This window comes from Colias eurytheme, chromosome 29, assembly GCF_061535395.1.
Source record: "Colias eurytheme isolate Ceu_HAF_F1 chromosome 29, ilColEury1 Martin Lab GWU primary, whole genome shotgun sequence".
Taxonomy (NCBI): domain Eukaryota; kingdom Metazoa; phylum Arthropoda; class Insecta; order Lepidoptera; family Pieridae; genus Colias; species Colias eurytheme.
This window is the reverse complement of record NC_143008.1, coordinates 5,902,697-5,924,181: the sequence shown is the minus strand read 5'-3', so window position 1 is coordinate 5,924,181 and position 21,485 is coordinate 5,902,697. Positions and strand designations below refer to the sequence as shown.

The 21,485-nt window shown below is 36.1% G+C and overlaps 1 protein-coding gene across 1 annotated transcript; it reads left to right on the top strand.

Annotated features, from left to right (window-relative positions):
* The first annotated feature begins 369 nt into the window (after positions 1 to 369).
* Positions 370 to 21,108, top strand: Ir8a (Ionotropic receptor 8a). Its single transcript, XM_090118319.1, has 18 exons — positions 370 to 529; positions 798 to 944; positions 1,814 to 2,005; positions 2,559 to 2,725; positions 2,844 to 3,017; positions 3,507 to 3,694; positions 10,221 to 10,380; positions 11,247 to 11,363; positions 11,941 to 12,045; positions 12,715 to 12,814; positions 15,100 to 15,277; positions 15,758 to 15,941; positions 17,009 to 17,130; positions 17,725 to 17,837; positions 18,108 to 18,198; positions 19,166 to 19,327; positions 19,817 to 19,890; positions 20,695 to 21,108. Exons 1-18 carry the CDS (start codon positions 451 to 453, stop codon positions 20,988 to 20,990), a joined length of 2,649 nt encoding a protein of 882 aa, XP_089974445.1. The 5' UTR covers positions 370 to 450; the 3' UTR covers positions 20,991 to 21,108.
* Positions 21,109 to 21,485: the final 377 nt, after the last annotated feature.

Genomic DNA, 21,485 nt, shown 5'->3' with positions numbered 1-21,485 from the left:
ATAATGTATTAAATCACGTAACCCCTTTGTTTAGCGGCTCACCCTTCAATATTCTAATAATTTATTTAAGAAAACTATAGCCCATCATATTTCTTGACAAAGGCTACCTACGTCTTAGAATTTTGAAATGTCCGTATAGGAGAAACGGCTAGTCATTTTGGCGCCATTTTTCTACACCTTTTGGCGCCATTTCTGTTGTCTTTTTTCATAAAGAATTTTGATAATTGCCAGTATAAAAAAAAGAAAAAAATGTTTTATTTCTTTTAAATTTGTATTTTAGTAATAGTGATGTTTGAAAGACTAAGAATTATTTTTTACGTTTGTTTAACGCTGTTAATACCATTTTTATTACAAGAATACATATCAATAATACTTATTAGTAAAATCGGTCGTTGTAAAACTTGCCGATCGTGTACAAATTAATTTTTATTAGAAAATTTAAAGAAAACAATGGAATTGTACTTTTTGTTTTTATTAATTTTCCTCATCAATTTGGGTTGCATTGTTTCTGAGGCTAGTTTGAGATATGGTAAGTAAGTAAAATAATTATTTTTATTCAAAACCGGAAAGTACTAGCTTTCAAATAAAAAAAATTATCAATATCGGTTAACCCAGTCGAAAGTTCTGACAAACACTAAAAAGAAAAAAAATGTATTCGACTTCAGAACCTCCTGTTCTTAAAGTCGGTTAAAAAATGTAAAGCAGTAGATGGTTTTATGAATAAACCGTAGTTAACATTCGTTTATTGTTTTTCCTTGAAAATTATTATGAATTAATTGTTGTTAAAATTGTTGCAGTATTTATAATAGAAAACCATGATTTGGATCTGCCAGAGCAAATAGGCAAAGCTATCAAATTAACAGAAGAATCGAAGTCAGGACTTCAAATTAAAGACGATTTGATAGTATTGGACAGGGAAAATGAAGAAGACGCGTATAATAAATGTAATCATTTTAAAACTAATAGAATAATCAATAGGATAGCAGACATAGAACTCAAACCATGCCAAGATTCATTCGAATAAAAAAAAGTGAAGTCCCATGTGAGGGGCAGATACATTATCCATACATCTGTTTCACTGATCGATTTTCTTTAGGGACAAGTAGGTGATCAGCCTTCTGTGTCCTGCCAGACCGAGACATTTTTTTTCTTCGTCTCCACCGGGAATCGAACCCTGGACCCCTCGGTTCTACGCTCACGCGTCAACCACTGTGCCAAGGCGGCGGTCAACGTATTTAAATCTTTTGCCTTTTTTTTCATTTGAATAGCTAAAATAATATTACTTTTTACGACTGGATAGGACACCAAACGCACTGGTTTTCAAATAAATAAGAATCTTCAAAATCGGTTGACACAGTCGTAAGTTCTGACTTCTGAAATAAAAAAGCATTCGAATTGTGATACATATACCCCTTTTTTAAGTCTGTTGAAATTAAAATAATTTGCTTTAAGCTGTTAATTTATATCTGCATTGTTAAATGCATTTATGTTAAATCTGAAGATAACTACTATGTATTATATACGACTAGGTTTCCGCCCGCGGCTTCGCCCGCGCAGTCAAAGAAAATCCCGCATAGTTCCCGTTCCCGTGGGATTTCCGGGATTGCGTCATTTTCCCGGGATAAAAATTTGTTTTGGATGTCCTTTCTTGGGTATCAAAATATCTCCATACCAAATTTCATGAAAATTGGTTCAGTAGTTTAGGCGTGATTGAGTAACAGACAGACAGACAGAGTAATTACTTTCGCATTTATAATATTAGTATGGATACTAAATATTTTTTTTACCTATATTATGACTTTTCTTTTTATAGTATGCGCTTCATTATCTAAAGGAGTATCGATAATTATAGACCTATCCTGGTCGCCCTGGGAAATGATTATGAATTTAGGTCTACCAATAATAAGAACACTATTAGATTCGCAACAGCTTATGACTGCAATAGACAAATATTTGGAATCAAGGAATGCTTCAGATGCAGCTATATTGGTTGAAAGTGAGAGTGGTAGGTTGAATTGAGTATTGTAAATTGAGTATTATTACTGTATTTTATTTAATTTCACGTGTTTTATTGTGCTACGTAGCTTTATTGAAGTAGACTTTTACACCCTCCTTCTTCAAGATCTAAAACGAAACCCATTTTTTATACAGAAATATTCTATTACAGGGTGACTGGTAAGACGTCAGACGCATTTTGACAGGAGCTTCTACTCATGAAACTGAACAACTTTTGTTCTACAACTTTGCTGAATTCGTAAATAAAAAATTGGACTTTGTAAGGAAACTTCGCTAATCAGCTGACCGATTTCCGTAAAAAGTCCAATTTTTTTTTCTACGAATTCAGCAAAGTTGTAGAACAAAAGTTGTTCAGTTTCATGAGTAGAAGCTCCTGTCTAAATTCGTCTAACGTCCTACCTTTCACCTGGTATAATTTTATTTTATTCGTGATTTGATAAAGAAACTAATTCATATACATAATGTCCATTATTAAGCTACGTAAATTCAAATAATAATGAAGCTTTATAATATATCTATCATCAATTTTAATTCACTTTTAGATGTCGATAGAACGTTATACATCCTTCTCGGTAACTCAAACATACGTGTGTGGGTGCACGCTGGCTTAACTAGAGATTCTGCCAAGTCTCTAAGCAAAATGCGACCTGAGCCAAGCTTCTATGTTATCCTGGGTGACCACAGCTTCGTTACTACTACATATAAACGAGTGAGTTTCACACGGTGTTCCACAGGGATCAATGTTTGGTCCTAAGCTATTAACTTATTATGTAATTGTAAAATTGTGACTGTGATAAAATGTATAATTAATAGGGAATTTTATATAGGCTATAAAGGAAAGATTAGTCAAGAGAGATTATCGTTGGAATCTTGTTGTAACGGACTACGAAACTCTGGACCCGGCGCAGTTAATTCTACCTACAGTTCTACTTCAGTTAGATTCTTCTGAATGCTGCAAGTTACTTGGTATGAGCGAGTGTACTTGCTCTGAAAATATGCAGGTAAGATGAGAATTGTTTAACTTGTTTGATATTATCACATCTAGCCATTGATTTTTTTTGTCATTGAAACATGCGAGTTCGTTATATCGTTTAATTAAAGTGGTTTTTGATATCCATTAATATATATTGTTGTAAATGAATTTAATTAAATATAAAAATAGTAATAATAGAGAAGACGTTCATTCATCACTACATAGTATAAAACAAAGTCGCTTTCTCTGTCCCTATGTCCCAATGTTACCTACATTACCTACTACATGCTTAAATCTTTAAAACTACGCAACGGATTTTGATGCGGTTTTTTTTAATAGATAGTGATTCAAGAGGAAGGTTTTAGTATATAACTTATTATGTTTTAGACAAAGCGGGCGAAGCCGCGGGCGGATAGCTAGTTGAGATATAAAATAAAAAATACAAACAAAGAAAAAAAGGCTCTTGATGGTAGGTAACTACATCGTATCTCGCATTCTATTCATTTTAATTTTACAGAGAAAACAACAAATTTTGAACAATCTAATCAAATACGTATCGGAAACACTAATTAAAATGGATATTGAAGAACCAAAAATACTATGCGACGATCTACAAAGTGAAAATGGTACAAGAGATCAATTATATAAGATGTTGCAAGACGAAAATTTTAATAATGAAAGCTTATTCTACTGGAATCATGATAAGTGAGTTAAATATTGCATTTCAATTTATAATCTCTCCCTATATCTTCTTATATATAAAATTCTCGTGTCACAATTTTAGTCTGCATACTCCTCCGAAACGGGTGGACCGATTCTCATGAAATTTTCTGTGCATATCGGGTAAGTCTGAGAATCGGCCAACATCTATTTTTCATATGTACCACGGGCGAAGCCGGGGCGGGCCGCTAGTACATACATAAAATTAGCTGTGCTCCGCGGTTTTATCCGCAGTACTTCGCTCCTGTTAATCTTAGCGTAATGATAGCCTATAACCTTCCTCGATAAATGGGTTATCTAACACCAAAAGAATTTTTCAAATCAGACCTGTTGTTCGGTTTTTTATTAATTACGTTCACGACTAAGACGTCACTTATTACATTGTGTGCTTCAATCAGTAATAAAACAGATTCAATAGAGGAAAGACGTTTCATTTCAACACAAAAACACAGTTTATGCAAAAACGATCCTTATTGCCGCAACATATGGTCGCATTCGTACCGGATTATCTGAGCTACAATCGAAGAACAAAAGAAGCACCCGTGCAATTGATCGCGATAAGACGCTCATTATACAGCGTTATTTGTTACGAAGTTGTTATTGAAAGATAATATTTATGATGGCGAATAATAATACGGAACAAATCATACGTGTTTTGGAAAGTACGGCGGAACTCATCAAAAAAACGCAAATTAACATATCTAAGTGTCCTAAACAAAGACTATCTAAAGGATATATACAATCGAGAATTAAACATTTGGAGGACTATTGGCAAACCTTTCAAAGCGCACACTTAGATTTAGTTAAGATAACGCCGCGTGAACAAAAGGCGCTTTTACCATACTTCGTCAACGAAGAATTTTACATTCACGAGGACCTTTATTTATGCATACTCGCTGATTTGAAGGATAAATTATTGAACATGGAATCCACTGCATCAGCCCTGGAGTCCAGCCAGGACAGCACCGTGGTACACATCAACGATCGAGTGAGGTTGCCGCGGATTGAGTTACCTACGTTCGCCGGGAGCTATGAGGAATGGCCGACATTCAATGATTTATACCTAAGTTTAGTGCACAACAACAGTACGCTGTCCGAGGTACAAAAACTACACTACCTTAAGTCCAGTGTTTCAGGCGAGGCAGAAAGTTTATTACGTAATATTAGAATTACCGATGCTAATTATACACAGGCTTGGGAAACATTAAAATTAAGGTACGGAAATAAACGTTTAATTGTTAACTCTTTATTAAAAAGACTTTTTTCTCAGAAAAAATGTATGTCGCAAACTGCTTCACAGTTAAAATCATTATTAGATACTACTAATGAAGTTTTAAATAGTCTTGAAAATTTAAATGTATCCATCGACTCTTGGGATCCGATTATAATATTTCTTGTAGTACAGAAGTTAGACCCAGAGTCTCATAAAGCGTGGGAGGAATTTGCGTACACAAAAAGTGAAGAGTTACCGAAGTGGTTAGATTTAAAACAGTATTTAGAGTCTAAATTTCGTACATTAGAATTAATTACACCGCCTGTAAGGTCTACTAAAGAACGCGTTTTTCATGTAAGTACGTCCGTAAATAATTCTGTGAAATGTAGTTGTATAATGTGTAATGAGAATCATAATTTGTGTAAATGTAAATCTTTTGCTAAACTGAATTGTAATGAACGTGTTGAATATGTAAAAAGTAAGAAATTGTGTTTTAACTGTTTGGCCCCAGGTCATTCGGCATTTAAATGTCGTATACCTTTGTCGTGTCACATATGTAAAAAGCGTCATCATTCTCTTCTACACCGATCAAATCTAGGTACAGAGTCGTCGGTATCCGAGGTTACTACACAACCGTCGACATCAATGCGGACCGATGTAGATGAGAAGAAGGTGCATACTACAATGACGTCTTTACATAGTCAAGGAGATGGTGAACATAAGGTAAGTCTCTTGGCAACTGCGGTGGTAGTCATTAAAGGTGAAAATGGACACACTACTACTCTTAAGGCACTAATAGATTCAGGGTCACAGGCATGTTTTGTTACTCAACGAGTTGCACAAGTCTTAAAGTTACAGCTCAAGCCGGTTAAAATGGTAGTTACTGGCATGGAGTCTTTGAAGGTACATGTAAAGAATGAAGTCAAAGTAAATATTTTGTCTCGGTGGGAACCTAAGTTTGAGTTACCAGTACACGCCTACGTGATGTCAAAGTATTTAAAAATAAACTTACCTTCGAGAAATAGTATTAAACATGAGCTTGTACACTTTAACAATTTAAATTTAGCAGATCCAAACTTTTATGAGTCGGGTTGTATGGATCTTTTATTAGGTGTAAATGAATACACAAAAATTCTACAAGAAGGTTTAATCAAGGGTCCCTCAGGTACTATATGTGCTCAAAATACCAACCTGGGCTGGATCATTATGGGTGGAATTAATATGAAAGTTAACACTATACATAAGTCTTTAATGGTTACAAATTTAACTAGTGATTCAAATATTAATGACTTACTTAAAACTATATGGGAGATAGATATTGATACAAATAGAAAGTTAACTAAAGAAGAAAAACTATGTGAAAATATATATGAAAGGACACATGAGAGAGATAGTAATGGAAAATATATAGTTACATTACCTTTTAAAACTGAAAAGCTGCTTTCACCTGAAGGAAACACGAGAGAAGTAGCTATAAGAAGATTGTTGCAATTAGAAAGAAGATTTAAAAGAGATCCAGATCTGAAAAAAGAATACCTGAAAGTTATAGAAGAATACAAAGAATTAAAACACATTGAAGAAGTACCTGAAAAAGAAATAAATAAAAAAGCAGTTTACTTACCCCACCACGCCGTTGTACGCCAAGATAAGGAGACCACGAAGACTCGAGTTGTGTTCGACGCTTCCTGTAAAGGTACTAACAACATATCATTAAATGATGAACTCTTACCTGGTCCAGTATTGCAAGAAGATCTTAGAAACATTATTATGAGGTGGAGAACTCATAAAATCTGTTTCGTATCAGATATTCAGAAAATGTACAGAATGATATGGATGAATAGGAATGATGTGGACTACCAAAGAATAGTCTGGCGAAATGATCCAACTGAAAATATAAAAGATATGAGATTACTTACCGTCACTTTTGGCACAGCATCCGCTCCATACCTAGCTGTAAGAACACTTAAACAACTTGCTGCTGATGAAGGTCATCATTTTCCTGAAGCTGCTAGAATATTAAAGGAAGATTTTTACGTAGACGATTGCATGTCTGGTGGTGATAATTTAGAACAATGTATTCAACTAAGAAAAGATTTGACGGAACTATTGCGAAGAGGAGGTTTTGATCTTAAAAAGTGGTCGTCTAATAGTGCAGAATTTTTACAATCTTTAGAAGCAAATGATAGATCTACAAAGGCGCATTTAGATATTAAATTAGATGGTATTGTCAAAGCATTAGGTGTTCAATGGAATTTGGGAACGGATCGATTCGAATATAATTTTAGTTTAGAATCGATAGATGACCATAACGTTATAATAACTAAACGCAATATTCTTTCTGATATACAAAAATTATTTGACCCATTAGGATGGATTGCACCTTGCATTGTTTTAGCTAAAATTTTAATGCAGAAGTTATGGCTTGAAAAAGCAAACTGGGATGAGGATCTTAATATTTTTATAAAGGAAGAGTGGAAGAATATTCGCAATGATCTCCAAAACATAAAGGATATTACTATAGATAGATGGCTTGGAACAGTAAATACAAATTTTGATACAATTGAAATTCATGGGTTTTCAGACGCTTCGACATTAGCTTATGCTGCAGTTGTTTACTGTCGTGTTAGAAATGATGATGGAACTTATACTACAAGTCTAATTGCTGCAAGAACAAGGGTTGCACCACTTAAGACGATATCATTACCTAGACTTGAACTCTGTGGAGCTTTATTACTTTCTCAACTTTTGAAGCAAGTATCACAATCACTGCGTATACCAACATCCAAGGTTTTTGCTTGGACAGATTCATCAATTGTTATTGCTTGGCTATTTGGTGAACCGTCAAGATGGAAAGCTTTCGTCGCAAATAGAGTAGTTGAGATAGTTTCTACAGTTAATAAGGAACAATGGTATCATGTCCAATCTCACGATAACCCAGCAGATATAGCTTCGCGAGGAATGCTTGCTATAAATCTTAAAAACTGTGACATTTGGTGGAAAGGTCCCACGTGGTTAAGAAACGATGAACTACAACTAGAGAGACCAGAATTTATACAAACTAATTTAGAAGAAAAGAAGATACCTATTAATACAGTCACACTAGCAAATACTATACAAGATAAAATTTCATTGAAATTTGAAGAATTTGATACATTAAAAGAATTATTGAGAACAATAGCTTATTGTAAGAAATTTTTAAGGTTTAAAAAGAATAAAGAAGACATGAAAATAACAACTGAAGACATAGATGAGGCATTGAATACTTGTATAAAAATAGTACAAAGAGAAGAATTCGAAGAAGAAATGGATTCATTAGAAAAAGGACAACAGGTGAAGAAAAACAGCAAGATTAAGACGCTAAATCCCTATTTGGATGAAGATGGAATTATCAAGGTGGGCGGAAGGTTAGGAAATGCAGACATAAGAGAAGACGTTAAACATCCAATAATTATCGGAAAGCAGAATTCTCTTATTCCTCTTATTGTTGCTGAAGCTCATATGAAGACATTGCATGGAGGTGTACAATTAATGATGTGTTACCTTAAAAGAAAATATTGGATCATTAGAGCAAAGGGTTTAATAAAAAAACACATTCATAGTTGTCTTATATGTGCTAAAGAAAACGCTAAGGCTAGGACTCAAATCATGGGGAACTTGCCTAGTGTTCGAATAAAACCTGCAAGAGCATTTCTTAGTTCTGGCGTAGACTTTTGCGGTCCAATTCAGATCTTAATGAACAGAGGAAGAGGCACGAAGACCACAAAGGCCTATATCTCCATCTTTATATGCATGGTTACTAAGGCAATCCATTTGGAATTGGTTGGTGATTTAACATCACAAGCATTTATAGGTGCATTTAAAAGATTTTGTGCTCGAAGAGGAAGGTGTGCAAATTTATGGAGTGACCAAGGTCGTAACTTCATTGGTGCTGATAAGGAATTAAGGGAAGCCTGGGAAGAAGCGAAACTACAATTGCCCAATGATGTTGCTGACACTTTAGTTAACGATGGTACGCAATGGCACTTCATTCCAGCATACTCACCGAATTTCGGAGGACTGTGGGAGGCTGGCGTTAAGTCTATTAAATTTCATCTGAAGCGCATTGTTAACAACAATTTAACGTTCGAGGAGATGTCTACAGTATTGTGTGACATCGAAGCCTGTCTTAATTCACGACCCTTGTGTCCTCTGAACTCAACTGATGATAATTTGAATCCACTTACTCCTGGACATTTTTTAATCGGGGAAGCACCTATCACTGTACCGCAACCAAATTTAGAAACTCTTAAATTAACACATTTATCTCGTTGGCAATATTGTCAAAAAATGTTAAATGATTTTTGGTGCCGTTGGCAAACTGAATATTTGACCAGTTTGCAACAGCGAACAAAATGGTTGAAGAAGAATGATGAATTTAAAGTAGGTGATGTTATTTTGATTAAACAACCTAATTTGCCACCTGGCAAATGGGCATTAGGGCGTATCACTGCCAAACACCCGGGGCCAGACGGTTTCACTAGGGTTTATAGTGTAAAGAGCGGTGATAGTATAATAAAAAGAAGTGTATCTAAATTATGTTATCTTCCTATCAATACAGATATCAATTAATCATTTAAAACAAGCGAGTCAATTCATTTCGTATGTAATTGTTCGTTGCTATGGTATATGTATGTGTATTTGATTAATTATAAAGTGTAAAATGTAAAACCTATCTGTATTGTTGTTATGTGTATAGGTACACAAATATTTAATATAAAACTGTCATAAAAATGTATAAAATTGTGTGTAAAGTAAAATATAAATAACAAAGCCTGCAACGTATGTGTATTTCATAAATTTATTAAAAATTAAAGTAAAGTTATAGTATTGTAAACAAATGTTCAATGTAATAAGTATATAACATTCGTATTTAAGGTATATATTGATTTAAGGTGTTATTTGTTAATTCATACAGCATGCCGCTTTATTTGTAACTTAAGTAGAATAATTCGATTGTTATTTGAAAGGACTAGTGTAGTCCTTTGGTGGGCGGTATGTTCGGTTTTTTATTAATTACGTTCACGACTAAGACGTCACTTATTACATTGTGTGCTTCAATCAGTAATAAAACAGATTCAATAGAGGAAAGACGTTTCATTTCAACACAAAAACACAGTTTATGCAAAAACGATCCTTATTGCCGCAACACCTGTAGTTCCTGAGATTAGCGCGTTCAAACAAACAAACTCTTCAGCTTTATAATATTAAAGTATGGATTAAAAAACTAATTACGCCTCTATTAATAAAATAATATTTCAGATACATTCTCAACCTCAGATCACGGTATATCCTATCAACCTACGAACAAGACAAAGGTCTTCAGAAGATAGCTGATTGGTCAGCCACAGAGGAGTACAAGTTACTGCCAGGAGTTGAGTTGGAACCTTTGAGGAATTTCTTCAGGATTGGAACTTATCCTGTAGGTTTTAAAGTGAAACTTTTATTACATCGGCTCAAACTTTTTGGTCTGTGTAGCGCATGTCGCGTGTATCGCGGCTGCCGAGTAGGTATACCTACTCGGCAGCCGACCGTCACGCGACATGCGCTACACAAAGCAGTGTTCGGAACCGTTCGAACAGTTTCACTTTTACCGTGGTTTCATAAAACCACACAACATTTTTTTGTGCAATTTATTGGTTTGGTTGTTTATTGGCAATGAATGTGTCATAATGTGAACTAAGCATGCGGTAGCGTGTCAAGCCAAGTTCAATAGCAGTTACAAGAAGAAAATTGTATCGAATGTTTAAAAATTTAAAAACAAATGATAACGTTTTCAATTCTAAGTTTTCAATATTGATCTATGTATGTATCTATTAGATTAACAACTACACAAACAAACACAAAATATCTATTAGATTAAAAAAAATTAAATAATAATAATTAATCGACTGTGGTCTAGAAACCTGATAAAATTCATTCTCGCAATTCAAAACTCGCAATAGTTGTCGAGCTAAATGCAAATAATCGATTTTCCTATAATTTATGATCGCGTTGGGCTCGCGCCGTCGAATAAAAATAAACCTACTGATAGTAGTATTTTCTAGTTTGATTTTACACGAGTATTATACATTTAGAAATTAAAGATTTTTAACGGATTTTAAACGCGATTTATTCATTGTAGTAAAAGTGTGCGAAACGTCGGGAAAATAATGTACTTAATGAATAAATAGCGTATAAAATCTTTAATTTCTAAACCTACTTACTATTTTTGTGGATTAAAAGATGAAGTGATTTTATGAATGAAGTTAACAAACAGTTTGAAATTTTCTAATTTTTTACTATCAGGCAGTGCCTTGGACCTTACAAAAGCTAGATACAGAAACCGGACAACCCATGTTCACAGAAGACGGTGAACCAATGTATTATGGCTATTGCATTGACCTGATTGATAAAATTGCCGAGGTATTAGAGCTTTTCTTATTCTTGTAAATAAATAGTAAAGACCGTTAACAAATTTCGATTCATATAACTGACATTTCTAACTAATACTGTGTCGGCGATGTTGTTCTTACGAGTCGAACGTAAATTCAAATGCAAAATCTTTATTTTGCATTTGAATCTTTATTCACTTATAATACCACAAGAGCTTCAAAATTATCGGGTATTTTCCGATAGGTTCGTTGCAAACAAATGAAGGAGTCAAGTTTTTAGTCAAGGTTAAAAAATCGTGATTTTTTCAGTTATTCAGTTTGACGTCAACGACCAGAGAAAAAAATTATCAGTATAATACCATGTAGGTTGTACCACGTGACGTCGAATGGTGCAACATATGGTCGATATTTGGGTCGGAAAAATAATCATCATAATCCCTTCAGTCCTTTTTGTGTAAAAGCTAAAAAAGAGGCAGACAGATAAAAGTTTAAAATATGTTTGTGTTTATACTTGTGGAAAGATCCCTAGTTTACCTGATTGAACTGCTGTATCGTTTATTTTAGAAGTAAAATAATAAATAAATAATAACTATGTATTATGTAACTAGGCAATGGGTTTTGACTATGAGATTGTTACACCAAAAGTGGGTGACTTTGGCAAACGCCTCGCTAATGGGACCTGGGACGGGGTTGTCGGAGACCTTATGACTGGGGTAAGTATGAAATAATTATAACGTATAATCACTACATAGTATAAAACAAAGTCGCTTTCTCTGTCCCTATGTCCCTTTGTACGCTTAAATCTTTGAAACTACGCAACGGATTTTGATGCGGTTTTTTTTAATAGATAGAGTGATTCAAGAGGAAGGTTTTAGTATATAATTTATTAGGTTTTAGACAAAGCGGGCGAAGCCGCGGGCGGTAAGCTAGTCTTCTTATATATAAAAATGAATCGCAAAATGTGTTGGTAAGCGCATAACTCGAGAACGGCTGAACCGATTTCGATAATTCTTTTTTTATTATATTCCTTGAAGTACGAGGATGGTTCTTATGTAGAGAAAACGTAAATATGTACCACGGGCGAAGCCGGGGTGGACCGCTAGTAGTTTATAAAATTTATACATACATAATAACAGTTGATATAAAGTGAAGTCCCATGTGGGGTAAGGAGGATACATTATGCATCCGTTTCACTGATCGATTTTCTTTAGGAACAAGTAGGTGATCAGCCTGTGTCCTACTAGACCGAGACATTTTTTTTTCTTCGTCTCCACTGGGAATCGAACCCAGGACCCCACGGTGCTACGTTCACGCGTCAACCACTGTACCAAGAAGGCGGTCAACCTAACCAATATAGGTACTTAAAATGTAAAATATTCCAGGAAACAGATATGTCAATAGCAGCGTTAACGATGACGGCGGAAAGAGAGGAAGTTATAGACTTTGTGGCACCGTACTTCGAACAAACTGGGATTCTGATTGGTGAGTGAAAGAAAACAAACAAGAAAAACTGACAATTGACTAAGTATTTTTGACTAAAATCTCGAATTACTTGGATAAGAAACTTATATCGATAAAATATTGTTTTTGATAATGTATATGTCATGGCCATATTGTAAACTAGCTTTCCGCCCGCGGCTTCGCCCGCGTTTTCAGAGAAAAACCCGTTCCTGTAGGATTTCCGGGATAAAACCTATCCTATGTCCTTTCTCGGGTATCAAAATATCTCTATACCAAATTTCATGCAAATTGGTTCAGTAGTTCAGCCCCCCTAGTCAAGTGGCTTTCTGTTAGCGTAGCGTTCAATAGAATAGACTACGAATGTATGAGATTGACGTAACCTGTAGATACGTTTATCTACAGCCTTTTTTTTTTTTTTTTTTTTTTTAACGTTGGGAAATGCATTTACGCATCCCCCTCTGCAGTTTTCCTGCGTGAGGGGGTATGTGGGACTCGCGAAAGCCATACCCACTAAAACCCAACGGTGGCCACCGATCACCTTCGACGGCAGGGGTTAACAGCCAGGCCTTGTACCCCCACCGCCTACGTGATGAATGCCGCAGCTTGGCGACTCGCCCGCGCCCATAAGGTGGCAATAGACGTCGGTATCATAAAATAGCGCCGCCCTATTGCCGGGCTATCCACCTCCTGTCGCAGGGGGGGCCGGTTTACTTACAGCGAGCATAGCTACAATATGCTCGTTTCTACGTAAACCTCCCCCTGCGCTAGTTCGTCCAATGGTATTTTAGGGCTGATGCTGGGCATAAAGACGCCTGCGTCTGCCAGGTCTGCGTCGGCGCAGAGGATCCGCCGATGGGTCATTCTCCCGGGCCCTCTCTGCAACCTCCTTTGCTTTCATCACAGCCTCGCAAAAGGCCACGACCGACTTCCAATGAGTGTCCCCACTGACCATTATTTTTGCGAGACCCTGCAGGGTCAGCTCTTCCTCTCGCAGCAAGGCTTCAAGAGGCCTTCGCTCCACCGTCCAGGCCGGGCACTCGGCCAGTGTGTGTTGAGCCGTGTCCAGCTGGTCGCCGCAGTGATGGCAGGAGGGGGCCGGTTCCCGACCTATCCTGTGCAGGTAGCTGCCAAAGCATCCGTGGCCCGACAGGACCTGCACAAACCGGTAGCTTAGCGACCCCCACCTTCTCTCTGCCCACTCTCTCAGCACAGGGCTGAGCGCGCTGAGAGTCCAGGCCCCTACGCAAGATGAATCGAGTTCCTGGCGCCATTTGTGGAACACTACGTCGCGAGCCTCTCGCTTCCAACCTTCGAGCGTTTCGGTAGGCAGCTCTTCCTCCCTCTCTCTTGCTTCCGCTCTGCGCCAATAAACTTCCGCCAGGGCGGCCGCTTCGAGGTGCCAGGGTGCAGTACCCGCTATGACGCAAACCGCATCGTAAGATACGGTGCGATACGCCCTTGCGACCCTGATAGCTATAACCCGCTGCGACCGCCTTAGCACAATCGTGTTGCGCGTTAATAGCTTGTCGGCCCATATAGGGCATCCATACAGCGCCTGTGAGCGCACAACATTGGCAAAGAGTTTACGACATGCCCCGCTTGGTCCTCCAATGTTCGGCATGATACGGCTAAGAGCTGCTGCCGTGGTGGTAAGCTTCACAGCCAGTGTCGAGAAGTGGGCTTGGAAGTTTATCTACAGCCTACGTCAATCTCATACATTCGTAGTCAATTCTATTGAACGCTACGCTAACAGAAAGCCACTTGACTAGGGGGGCAGGCGTGATTGAGTAACAGACAGACAGACAGAGTTACTTTCGCATTTGTAATATTAGTATGGATTTGCTCATTTCATGATATGATTGGCCACATCATGATGTGGCTTGAGCAGATGAATGATAAGAAATCGTTTCACGATATGGCCAACTAAACGCGCGGTTTTTTCATGAAATGATCAAAATTATTTGATCATATCGTAAAATAGTTGCATTAATCATTGGTAGAGGCGCTGCAAGTTCGTGTTCGTGTTCGTGTTTGAGTTTGAGTTTGAGACTGTGTTTGTGTTTGTGTTCGTACTGACAATAAAACAATTTCATGAGTTTATCTAATTAAATTTGGTTTTTTAAGTTTTTAAACTACATTTTTGAAGTGAAACTTCTGTAGGCGAGTGGAGAGTAAAATTTCAAGGTCGCGTCATGGCAAAACCGTCACGTTATGCAGTAAGGCGACGATTTTTGTAACTTTGAATCTTGCTAAAGAAATTTCACTTCTTACAAGTGTGCTCATCACACCCGCTCTTTTTTTATTAGTAATACGGAAGCCAATCCGCAAGACATCTCTCTTCAAGTTCATGACAGTACTCCGCACGGAGGTGTGGCTGAGCATCGTAGCGGCGCTGCTGCTGACCGGCTTCATGATCTGGTTACTGGAGAAATATTCGCCGTATTCAGCTCGGAACAACCCGGACGCGTATCCTTATCCTTGCAGGTGATAATAGTTAAAATGTAAGAGATAGTGCGATAGCCCTAAAATTGATTTGGAATAAATGGAATGGCTATGGCTATTCATCTTGATAAGCATTTAAGGAATATCGGATGCCTATTTTTATGGGTAAGAACTTATAGTTATGATATTTAAGAAAATAATCTGCTTAATATGCTAATCTTATTCTTTCTTGATTTAAATGGAAACTAAATAAAACCCTAAGTAGGTTTTTATCTTATACCGTAATTTTTATTATCCATATACTTATATCTGACACAAAAATAAAAATATAGAGAACAACTGTTCTATACAATTTAACAAATTTTTAAAATACATAAGTAGGTATACAATTTTTAATAAATAATCATGTTTGTGTCTTGTGTGTGTTGTTATTTCTATACCTATACACTAGCTAATTAAATAAACCAGAGTTATTTGGAACTAAATACATATTATTATTATATTCCCGAATTAATATTTCAGAGAATTCACACTAAAAGAGAGTTTCTGGTTCGCGCTAACATCGTTCACGCCGCAAGGGGGTGGGGAAGCGCCAAAAGCGCTGTCCGGTCGAACGTTAGTCGCTGCGTATTGGCTATTCGTCGTTTTGATGTTGGCAACATTTACCGCCAATTTGGCGGCGTTTTTGACAGTTGAAAGGATGCAGGTATAGGATGTAGCTTAATTATTATTTAATAATATTTTTTATTTATGTAGCAAAGAAATGAACTTATTTGTAACTAATATGTAATAAAATTACATAAATTTCCATGTCGTATAGAAATCCTACCCAATATCATAAATGTGAAAATAACTATGTTTGTCCGTCTGTTTGGCTCTTCTTCACGTCACAACCACTGAACTGATTTATCTGATATTTTCTACAGATACTTTGAGATCTAAGAAAGGACATAGGATAGTTTTGAACCCGGAAATCCTACGACTATGGGAAATATAAAAAAATATATATGCGTGTTTTCCTTTCATACGCGGGCGAAGCTGCGGGCGGAAAGCTAGTATTATATAAATTTCCACAGATTATGTAACTATGTGGAGGATGATAGGTATTGTATAAGTTACTAGCGGTCCGCCCCGGCTTCGCCCGTGGTACCTACATGTTTAAACTATCCTATCTCTCAAGTTGGATCGAACTGCACATGGTGTGCGAATTTTATTATAATCGGTTAAGTGGTTTAGGAGTCCATTGAGGACAAACATTGTGACACGAGAATTATACAGGGTGTCCCACTGTTGGTATACTAAGCTCAAAGGAGGTTATAGTTTTGCATACGCTGAGTACGTAAAAAATACTTATAAAATTCCAGACGCATTTTTTTTCAAATAGATGAATTCTTAAAACTCTATGTGTATTGTGTACACCCATAACAAGCAACCCGCCCAACTTTGCCACCAGCACGTGACCTATTGTTTAAGATTATGTTTTCATAGACAAAATGGTCACATTAGAGAAGCGGTATATGCCGGCTGCGCGAAGCTAGAGAAGAAAACATGAATTTTCAGGAAAAATTTAGCAAAAAGTTTTTGACGTAATTTTGTTGTTTACGTATTTTTTACGTGATCAGTGTATGCAAAACTACAAGTCCCTTCGCGCTTAGTATACCAATAGTGGGACACCCTGTATATATTAAGATTGTATTTCTGTCTACAATAAGGTCTTCTTTCTAACTTAATATTTTATTTCATAAATGATTCTTTCTTCTTTTTATCAAACAGACTCCTGTATCATCACTAGAACAGCTAGCGAGACAGTCCCGTATTAACTATACCGTAGTAGAAGGGTCTACAGTACACCAATATTTTATCAACATGAAGTTTGCTGAAGACACTTTATACAGGTAAACTAGAGGTTCACCCCGGCTTCGCTTGTGGTATATACATAGTACTCAGGGATAATGTACATATCCAATGGTGAAATAATTTTTGAAATCGGTCCCGTAGTTCCTGAGATTAGTGTGTTCAAACGAACAAACTTGAAACATCTTTTTGATTTACAGATTATGTAAGAAATAATATAAGATCAGTTAATTTGAACTAGAGCGGACATAATGTTATAAAAAAAATATAAATATTTATGGTTTTTGCTAGTAGATATCATTAAAGTTTTTTGTTTCCAAAAAACAATTAAATTAAAACAAATGGAACTACTAAAACAAATATAGCTTAGTTAATAATTTAATATTCTCAAATAAAACTACCGTTCTTTTTGCGAATTGTAGTTAAAATTGCAGTTTCTTCAAAAACACTTTTGGTTTTTTGAAGAAACTTCTGACACTTTTGTCAGAAGTGAAACTTCTTTGGCCAGATGGCCTGACGGTATTGCTATGACGCGACCTTGAAATTTTACTCTCAACGCGCTTAAAGAAGTTTCACTTCAAAAAAAAACCTCCATTAAAAGTATAACTGATAATTAATAAATTTTTTATTTCCAGAGTATGGAAGGAGATAACTCTAAACGCGACATCTGACCAAGCCCAGTACCGAGTATGGGACTATCCCATCAGAGAGCAATATGGACACATCCTACTGGCTATCAATGCTTCAGGTATTTATATAACACTAGCTGTTCCCCGCGGTTTCACCCGCATTGCTCCGCTCCTGTTGGTCTTGATGATATATGGCCATAGCCTTCCTCGATAAATGGGCTATCTAACACCGAAGAAATTTTCACCGAAAATTATATTCTGCAAAATATGTATTTGAAATATTTCTTATTTTTTTTTTAATATTTAACCAAGAAAAATTGCTTTATTATTAATTTGTTTTTAAACATTTTTAACATTTTTAAAAATAAAATTAATGTTTTTGTTTACAGGACCAGTACCAGACGCTCTAACAGGATTCCAGCAAGTGAACGAACATACAGAAGCAGATTTTGCGTTCATACACGATTCCGCTGAAGTCAAGTTAGTGAAGAAATATAACATTTATGAATATTATCTGTTCATTGATCTCTATAATTATCTTGTACACACACATTGTTATAGATATCGCTACCTAGCGATAAGGCCGCCCTTTGCTGTTTCTGTAGTATTGTCTTTGTTATGTGTATTTATGTATTTTTAATGCAATAAAGTATAATAAATAAAAATAAATAAATTGTCACATTGTACAATATGGTCCAGCGGTTCCCTATCTACTGTAAAAAAATGTACAGCGTATATATTTATATAAGTTAAAACGAAAAAAAAATATGCATTTCCACAGTTAATAAAATGTTTTATGTGGGGTTGAAATGTAAACATGATGGCTATATTGTTTCAACCAAACAATCCCTAATTGAAGTGGGTGAGTGAACATGCATGCAAATAAGTTTCACTTCTGACACGTGTTCTCGGCACACAAGCTCTTTTTTAAAGAATAAAAAAATATCGGTCACGTGGCGGGATTCGAACCCGTGTCCTTCGGCATGCTAACCAATTAAACATCAAATTCAACAATGGCCGTTTTCCATCGTTAAAATATTGTAATCATTGAAATAATGTTTCATATTGGTTGAAATGGTTGTTTAATTGTCTCAATAGATGGCGTGGGGTCTCGTCAAAAGACACAAAACCGAAAGAAGAATCACTACCTACATAGTATAAAACAAAGTCGCTTTCACTGTCTCTATGTCCCTTTGTATGCTTAAATCTTTCAAACTACGCAACGAATTTGGATGCGGTTTTTTTAATAGATAGAATGATTCAAGAGGAAGGTTTTAGTACATATATAATTTATAATGTTTTAAGACAAAGTGGGCGAAGCCGCGGGCGGAAAGCTAGTATAATAAAGAATACGTCACCCCGGCAAGGAAAAAGACATGGGTTCGAATCCCACCTCGTTAATTTTTATATTTTTTAAAAAGTTTTCATTTCTGTTACATTGTCTTAGATACGAAATAACCCGTAACTGCAACCTAACCGAGGTTGGCGAGGTATTCGCTGAGCAGCCCTATGCGATAGCCGTGCAGCAGGGCTCCAGGTTACAGGAGGACCTGTCTCGGACCCTGTTGGACCTGCAGAAGGAAAGGTTCCTGGAGCAGCTGGCTTCTAAGTGAGTTAATTATCTATACATAGTAGAACCATTACGAAGGTTTCTGAGTTGGTAAGTGAATATACAGGACCCTGCTTGACCTGCAGAAGGAAGGGTTCCTAGAGCAGCTGGCTTCTAAGTGAGAAGCTTTGTCTTTAAGATTTTGTACCTATATATTTTTTTTCTTTCTATACACTATGTGTTAACCGGAAGAATGTTTTTTTTTACAATTATATTTCAATTTTCAATGCAAAAGTAATTAATGTTATTATAGGATAACTTATAAATTATATAAGACTAGCTGCTCCGCGCAGTTTCACCCCCGTGGCTCCACTCCTGTTGGTCGTAGCGTGATGATATATAAACCTATAGCCTTCCTCGATAAATGAGCTATCTAACACCGAGAGAATTTTTCAAATCGGACCAGTAGTTCCCGAGATTAGCGCGTTCAAACAAACAAACAATCTCTTCAGCTTCATAATATTAGTAAAGATTTAATATTCTGTACAGGTATTGGAATGAAACGGCTCGACAATCTTGCCCTGATGCAGACGAATCAGAAGGAATAACATTGGAAAGTTTGGGTAAAACAACATTGCTTATATTAAAAATTAAACATTTTTTAATTTAGAATTTTTGATGTGAAACATCTATAGACTCACTTGTAAACCGAATTGTTGACGTGGCGACGCTTGCCATGGCGACGGGTCGCCACGCTATACACATCTATAGGCTCACTTGTAAACCGAATTGTTTCACATCTGCCAGGCGTCCCATGACGGCTCACATTTTTTTTGAGTATCATCAAAATATTAAAACTTAAAAAAATTCAGATTGGACGTCAAAAAATATTGTAGTTGATTTTAGCTTTCCGCCCACGGCTTCGCGCGTGCTTACATAGAAAAACCCGCATAGTTTCCGTTCCCGTGGGATTTACTTATCCTATATGTGTTAATCCAAGTTACCCTCTATATGTGTGCTAAATTTCATCGTAATCGGTTCAGTAGTATTTGCGTGAAAGAGCATTTATCATATTATTATTAGTAGGATAGGATATTTTTAACCGACTTCAAAAAAAAGGAGGAGGTTATCAATTCGGCCGGTATGTTTTTTTTTTTTTTTTTTTTATGTATATACACCGATTACTCCGTGGTTTCTGAACCGATTTACGTGATTCTTTTTTTGTTCGATGCGGGATGGTGTCGAATTGGTCCCATAAAAATTTTATTCGGATAGGCCCAGTAGTTTTTATTTTATGAGCATTTTTGTCTGTATTTGTAAATGTTGCAAGTGCAAGTTTGAAGTCAGTTGTTTTTAACGCAGTTATTGACTTGTATGCTTTTTCAGCAATAAAATAATTGGTATAAAAAACTATTATTTTTTTTCAGGCGGCGTATTCATAGCAACCCTTTTTGGCCTAGGCTTAGCAATGCTAACACTAGCCTGGGAGGTGTTTTATTACAAACGTAAGGAAAAAAACAAAATTCAAGCCCTAGACGCCAATTTGGAAAAAGAAGCTTTTCCCGACACTAAAACTTTGCCGAAGAAAATAAAAGAGAGCGTCGGTAAATTGAGAAAAAGAAAGAAAACTGTCAAAACTGTCACAATCGGTGACAGTTTTAAACCGGCTAAGGGTGTGTCGTATATAAATGTGTATCCACGAAATATGGATTATAGACCATAAGAGTATTGATTTAGAGTTCATATTGTAGTGTGATTTATGTAGCATTTTCGAATATTAGGGTGTACACAAAAATATGCATTATAGACCTTACTTATATAGATTTAGAGTTCATATTGTATTCTAGACTGCATTATAAATTATGTATATTAAAAAAAATGAATTGTAGACCATAAGTGTATGGATTTAGTGTCTATTATAGATAGATATATTTTAGTCTAGTAGTACGTATTAAAATTGTCTTTATAGACCGTAACGTGATAGATTTAGAGTTCATATTTCAATGTGACTAATGTAGTTGCTTTGTAAATTGGTATTTATTAAAAAGGATTATGGATCTTACCAGTATAGGTTTAGAGTTCATTGTAGTGATGGATATTTCTAGATGAATGCAAATTCGCAGAATACTGATTGTAGACCGTATTTACATAGATTTAGAGTTTATATTGTAGTTTGACAGATTATTATTTGTCTTAGATTTCACATTAATTTCTTACT

Excerpts from the sequence above, each read along its gene's own strand:
- Ir8a (XM_090118319.1), top strand. The coding sequence starts at position 451 with ATGGAATTGTACTTTTTGTTTTTATTAATTTTCCTCATCAATTTGGGT. Across the intron at positions 945-1,813 it reads AGAAGACGCGTATAATAAAT|TATGCGCTTCATTATCTAAA; the intron begins GTAATCATTTTA and ends TTCTTTTTATAG. Across the intron at positions 19,891-20,694 it reads AATAACATTGGAAAGTTTGG|GCGGCGTATTCATAGCAACC; the intron begins GTAAAACAACAT and ends ATTTTTTTTCAG.